The sequence below is a fragment of the Alexandromys fortis genome, unplaced genomic scaffold (assembly GCF_014885135.2).
Source record: "Alexandromys fortis isolate MF-2015 unplaced genomic scaffold, M_Fortis_MF-2015_v1.1 scaffold_103, whole genome shotgun sequence".
Taxonomy (NCBI): Eukaryota; Metazoa; Chordata; class Mammalia; order Rodentia; family Cricetidae; genus Alexandromys; species Alexandromys fortis.
Window position 1 is genome coordinate 1,939,658 of NW_026067978.1, and position 6,000 is coordinate 1,945,657.

The 6,000-nt window shown below is 46.9% G+C and overlaps 1 protein-coding gene across 2 annotated transcripts in view; it reads right to left on the minus strand.

The window, feature by feature from the left end:
• Hspa4 (heat shock protein family A (Hsp70) member 4) overlaps window positions 1-5,173 on the minus strand; it is a 46,942-nt gene extending 41,769 nt beyond the window's left edge. Inside the window, exon 1 of one of the 2 annotated variants that reach the window (XM_050157619.1) lies at window positions 4,830-5,173. In XM_050157619.1, the coding sequence (XP_050013576.1) occupies window positions 4,830-4,936 (107 nt within the window). In that variant the 5' untranslated portion in view covers window positions 4,937-5,173. The remainder of the gene's footprint in view (window positions 1-4,829) is intronic. The other variant, XM_050157620.1, reaches the window with a different exon arrangement.
• Window positions 5,174-6,000: the final 827 nt, after the last annotated feature.

Here is a 6,000-nt window from a genome sequence, read left to right on the forward strand (position 1 = left end):
TCATGAATTTGAACCTGGACTTTCCTGGGTAACACAGCAAAACCCTGTCTCCAAGGAGAGAAAAATACAATACAAACAAAAAAACAACAATAACAAAAAAAGACCATTGGCAAACATTCTGTTATTATACTATTATTCTATGTACTGAGTAAGAAAAAGCCAAGTCAGGCATACTTATTTATACCTGTGAATCCCTGTGCTCAGGAAGAGGAAGCTGTAAAATCAAAAACTCAATTCTTGGCTATATAAACTGTTCAATACCTGGGAGACATTGTGGCAGAGAGAACTAACTCCTCCAAGTTGTCCTCTGACCTCCACATGTATGCCAAAGCATGTGTGCTCACACTACAAGCACAATACTAGAGCAAAAAAATAAATTTAAAACATCAGATTTACTGAAGTGCCCTTCATTTTACTGCTATCACACAAGAGGAAACCAAATACTACAGGAACTTCCTGGCTATCTATTTTTCCAATATCCATTCTCACAAAGCCTTTTTGTGTGTGTGTGTGTGTGTGTGTGTGCCAGACAGGGTTTCTGTGTAATAGCCTGCTTCTGCCTCTCGAGTGCTCGGACTAAAGCTTGTTTTGTGATTTTGGTTCCTTTTGTTTTTTTGAGACCATGTCTACACACACGTCTTTGTGTAGCCGTGGCCATCCTAAAACTTGCTCTGTAGACCAAGCTAGCCTCAAACTCAAAAGATCCTCCTGCCTCTGCCTAAGCCAGCACGACAGACTGCCAGTCACATTTTTAAAAGCTGGATCACTTTCCATTATACCTACATGAAAAAGTTTAACAATCCCAAGCTTTGCCTCAAGATGAGCCATCCCATCCCCTCAATCTTTCAAGCTCTGCTTGCCTCACATCTTCCCATTTGCTGGAATAACTTTTCCTCCTCAAACCAACCATGGCCTAGATGTAAACTCCTACCCACCTTCCAGGTCACAAATGACATTCTGAAAGCATCCTCCAACTCCAGCCCACAACCAGAGTCTCTATTACAAGCTCACTGTACTCTGTACTTTTCCACTGTGTTCTTCACCAGATAGTAACAGGATGCTCTTGTTTAGCATGTGGCATTTTCCATTACCATGCCTATGATGGCAAGACTGGGTGGGTATTTTGTTGCTCATCACAGTATCTCCAGTGTTTAACACATAACTACCAGTCACATGCACATATCTGCCTAAAAAAGGAGGTGAAAATACAAAGTCTGACTCAAGTAAATATCAATTGGAAATGAAATACATACGTAAGTTTCATCTGCTTTTGCAGAATTAGTTCAACAAGGAAGAGTGTTAGACTGAAAAGAAGGTACATCTGACAGCCAAACGTATGGGACCTGTACCTTTATGCTTTCACATTAAAACAAAGCTGCAACAGTCTCTGCATACTTAGGAGATCTAAATCCATTCATCCACAACCTCAAGAAAAGGCACTGTGCTTTCCTGCTCCCACTGTTAGGTCAAGTTTCTAGCACAAAAAAAAAAAAAAAATCTGTTGATCAAATGCTTAACAGAGTACTTAAATGAAGACAGCATGGTAGTGCACACCTAGGATTCCAGCACTCAGGATTCTCAAGTTCTGCAGAACTTCAAAGCCAGCCTGAGAAAGAGGCCTCAAAAAGAAAATTAAGCTGGGTGTGATGGTGCACACCTTTATTCAATTCAAGCACTCGGGAGGCAGAGGGCAGTGGATTTCTAAAAGTTGAGGCCAGTCTGGTTCACACAGTGAGTTCCAGGACAGCTATGTAGATAGACCCTGTCTAAAGAATAAATAAAAGGAAGGAGAGGAGGAAGGAAAATTACTTGTGTGGCTATGAAGGAAAATACCTGAGAAACAAGGCAAAGGAATGATTTCTGTGCTACCTAACCACAATCACAATGTCTATCTAATCACTTATTCAGTTTTTATGCAAGCTTAAACTACCATAAGGAAAACAACTAGTTTCAGATAATTTTTTTTTGATTCATTTTTCAAGACAGGGTTTCTCTGTAGCTTTGGAGCCTGTCCTGAACTAGCTCTTGTAGACCAGGCTGGCCTCAAACTCAGAGATCCGCCTGCCTCTGCCTCCTGAGTGCTGGGATTAAAGGCACACGCCACCACCATCCTGCAGTTTTAGATAGTTAAACTTCTGCCACAGCTGCTAAGAGACAGCACGTTAAAGCACTCTAAAGGAAAGACAGGAACACTGCTTCCCAAGCCATGTCTCTCCTTCCCCAGTTAAAATATATTTAATTCTAGGCATATGAGAACCTGGAAACCAGATTCTTCAGTCTGTTAAAATTTTCTTCGGGCCGGGCGGTGGTGGTGCACGCCTTTAATCCCAGCACTTGGGAGGCAGAGACAGGTGGATCTCTTGAGTTCGAGGCCAGCCTGGTCTACAAGAGCTAGTTCCAGGACAGGAACCAAAAGCTACGGAGAAACCCTGTCTCGAAAATAAAATTAAAAAAAAAAATTTTTCTTCAGACCAGGCAGTGGTGATGCGAGACTTTAATCCCAGCCCTTAGGGGGCAGAGGCAGGAGGATCTCTGAGTTTGAGGTTAGCATGGTCTGCAGAGCAAATTATAGGACAGGCTCCAAAGTTACAGAGAAACCATCTCCAAAAAAAAGGCATTAGGGGATGAGTTTCAGAGATAAGCGAAAACCCAGAGAAGTACTGTCTACCTTAGTTAATACTAAAATGCAATGCATAGAAGCAAAAAAATTTTGGTATTTCGACACAGGGTTTCTCTGCTGTTTACTTGCTCTGTAGATCAGGCTGGCCTCGAACTCAAAAAGATCCGCCTGTCTCTGCCTCCCAATTTCTGTGATTAAAGGCATGAGCTACCATCGCCCAGTGAAGCAAAATTTTTAATACTTTTCAAAAAGTAGTACATAATATACCTCTGTAGAATATACAAATCAGAATACCTAATTTAAAAATGGCAAATGGGGGCTGGAGAGATGGTTCAAAGTTTAAGAGCACTGGCTGCTCCTTCCAGGATCTTGAGTTCAATTCCCGACATCCACGTGGTGGCTCACAACCAGCTATATTGAGATTTGGTGCAGCCTTTTGGCCTGCAGGCAGAACACTATATACATAATAAATAAGTCCAAGGGCTGGAGAGATGGCTCAGCAGTTAAGAGCACTATGTGCTCTTCCAAAAGTCCTAAGTTCAATTCCCAGCAGCCACATTATGGCTCACAACCATCTGTAATGAGGTCTGGTGCCTTCTTCTGGCCTGCAGATGTACATGCAATGCAGACAGAACACTGCAGGCTTAATAAACCTTTATTAAAAAAAAAAAAGTCATCTATAAAATCATTAGAAGCAATCTCTATTAAAAAAAAAAATCTAAAAAGCCCCCTGAAAATTGGGTCGGGTAGTGGTGGTGCATTCCTTTAATCCCAGCAGAGACACAGGCAGGCAGATCCCCTGTCTATATAGTGAGTTTTTGATTTCTGATAATGGTCCCAGAGCTTTGTGGCACTAAAAACTTGAGGACAGGGTGGCAATAGTTTAGTTGGTAGAGTGCTTGCTCAGTATGCATGAAGCCCTGGATTCAATGGTATATACCTGTCCAAGTGGGAGGTATAAGTAGGAGGATCAAGAGTTCAAAGTCATTCTCAGACACAAAGACAAAATGATCACAGGACAGCCGTAAGAAACCTATCACAAAACACTAGGCGATGGTGATGTACGCCTTTAATCCCAGCACTCGGGAGGCAGTAGAAGGTGGATCTCGGTGAGTTCGAGGCCAGCCTCGTCTACAAAGTGAGTTCCTGGACAGCCAGGGTTACAAAGAGAAACCCCGTCTCAAATAAATAAATAAATACACCCTTGAGATGGAACAATGAGGCAGGACTGTGAACCCAGTAGTAACAGCTTCTTCAAAAGTTTGTCTAAATGGAATTCAAAAGATCAAGTTATCTTTTTAACACACCTGTAATCCCAGATATTAGAAGACAAAGGGAGGATTAACAAATGCGAGGTCATCCTAAACTACATACAGAGAAATTGTCCTTTAAGAAAAAAACCACTACATATATTGAAAAAGACAGGCTCCCTTTTACTCCAACAAAAAATAGCCTAGATGAGTCATCTTTTTTGGAGATTAGTCTACACTGGTCCCATAACTTCGGGTAAGTTCTAGTCAAAGTGAGCCCTTGAGTCATGCATAAACAATTGCGGCGGGCGGCCGGCTGAAATTCATTAGCATGAGAAAGTGCAACGCTGATAAGGACGAGGTGAGCAGATTGGGCAAAAGACCCAACTAACTCGAAATCCAGAAACAACTGGGACAAGGAGCTGGAACACTATCAAGGAAATAGATTTTATTAAATAAATCTCTTATGTATATTGGCCATCCCAATGGCGAACTGCCGAGAACAGGGGCCTGAGCTCTAGGAGCCACATCTTCCGGACGCCACCCCGCCCCCACTCACGTGGGACTCAGGCCGCTTCCCAGTCGGGTAGCCACAACCTATTCAAGTTAACTTTTATTAAACGTTTCCGGTGTGCAGAATTAGCACTTCCGTTGGTTTTAACAAAACTCAGCAAGCCCTGGACCCTAGTTCCAGGTCTACCCCTCAAAAGTGAGTGGAGGGCACTTCATCCTACGGTCTCAGGCCTGCCTTCCCTCCCTTTCAGTTCCTACTCGTGCCCTCCGCCGACCCGAGTACCGGCTCAAAGCCTTCGTTTGACCCGCGGGAAAGGCCTCGCGCCTGGCGCAGGCCCAGACTCTGAAGCAGGTGGCAGCCACGGGCGAGCCGGCAATCAGCGGGGGTCTCCTGCGGACCCTCAAGTGGAAAGCGAGGCGACCCCGGCGGCCAGGCCCACACTTACGGCGTGCAGCGGTCGCTATACTCATTAGCGATTGTCTCGATGCCGCCGGCGCGGGCCACAGCGACATAGCAGCTCTGAAAGCCCAGGTCTATGCCCACCACCGACATGGCGCCGGCTACAGCTCGGGCTCGGGCCCAGGGCCGGCCGCCGACACTGCACACGGACCCCGGAGGGGCTGGCGCGTGGAAAGGGCGAGCCTCGTGGGCTGACGGGGCACCGAGGAGAGGCGGGCGAAGCCGGACGGCCACCCACGGGGATGCTTGGGTGCTTGAAGAAGACGAGCCTCCGCCGCTCAGGCCGGCTCCGGCTCCGCGGCAGCAGAGGAGGTGCCGGTCGCGGGGGCGGAGAAGATCTCGAAGGCTCTCGTTGCGACAGGAGCAGAGCTGCAGCGCGAGAGTTGCGCAGGAACGGAATGTTCTCGCGAGACCCCAGCTCCGACGATTTTCCTCCCGAGGCTCCTCCCCAGGAGTCGGAGGGATGGCGTCACGTCCTGGCACAGGAACCTTGGGAGGAAGTGAGAGGACGAAGGCTGTGGAACGCGTAGGTATCAACGGAGCCTGCGCAGAGAAGCACAGCGAGCTGTAGCGCGCCTACCTTCCTGAAGTAGGCGTGCGGGAGTGAGACAATATTTCTGAGGGCGGCGTTAAACCCACTTCCGCTGTGTCCCGGCCTCCGGGAGGAACTTCCGGCGGTGGCTTCGCAACAGGCCCTCGTGCATTTTAATGAGGCCGGGCAGTGAATGCGAGCTAATCCTCCAGTTCCTGAGGGTCCTCCGTTTCAGACTGGCTTCACGTGAAGCCCATTGAGGGTTAGACAAGCGGTAACCAAGAAGAACCCACTCTCTCAGCCTGCTTTTAACCTCTCACTTCCTTAGGTCAAATGAGGGCCTGTTCAGTCATGTCCCCGAGCTGGAAATAAGGGGCCAGAAAACACGCTCCGTGGACCTGAAGGTCTGCTAAGACCAGTGGCAAATTTGCATGACTCTAATCCATAGATAGCGCTGGGGGGCGGGTGACAAATCTCAAGCAGGCCAGCCTCCGATGACCTTGCAATTCTAAAGCCCTTTTCTCTACTTGCCTAGGTTTGAGGTTACGGGCTGTAAGACTTTAAGACAATCCTGAAGCCATTTTTGACAATTCTGAATCCTCTCAGCCTCTGTGCCATAGTGCTT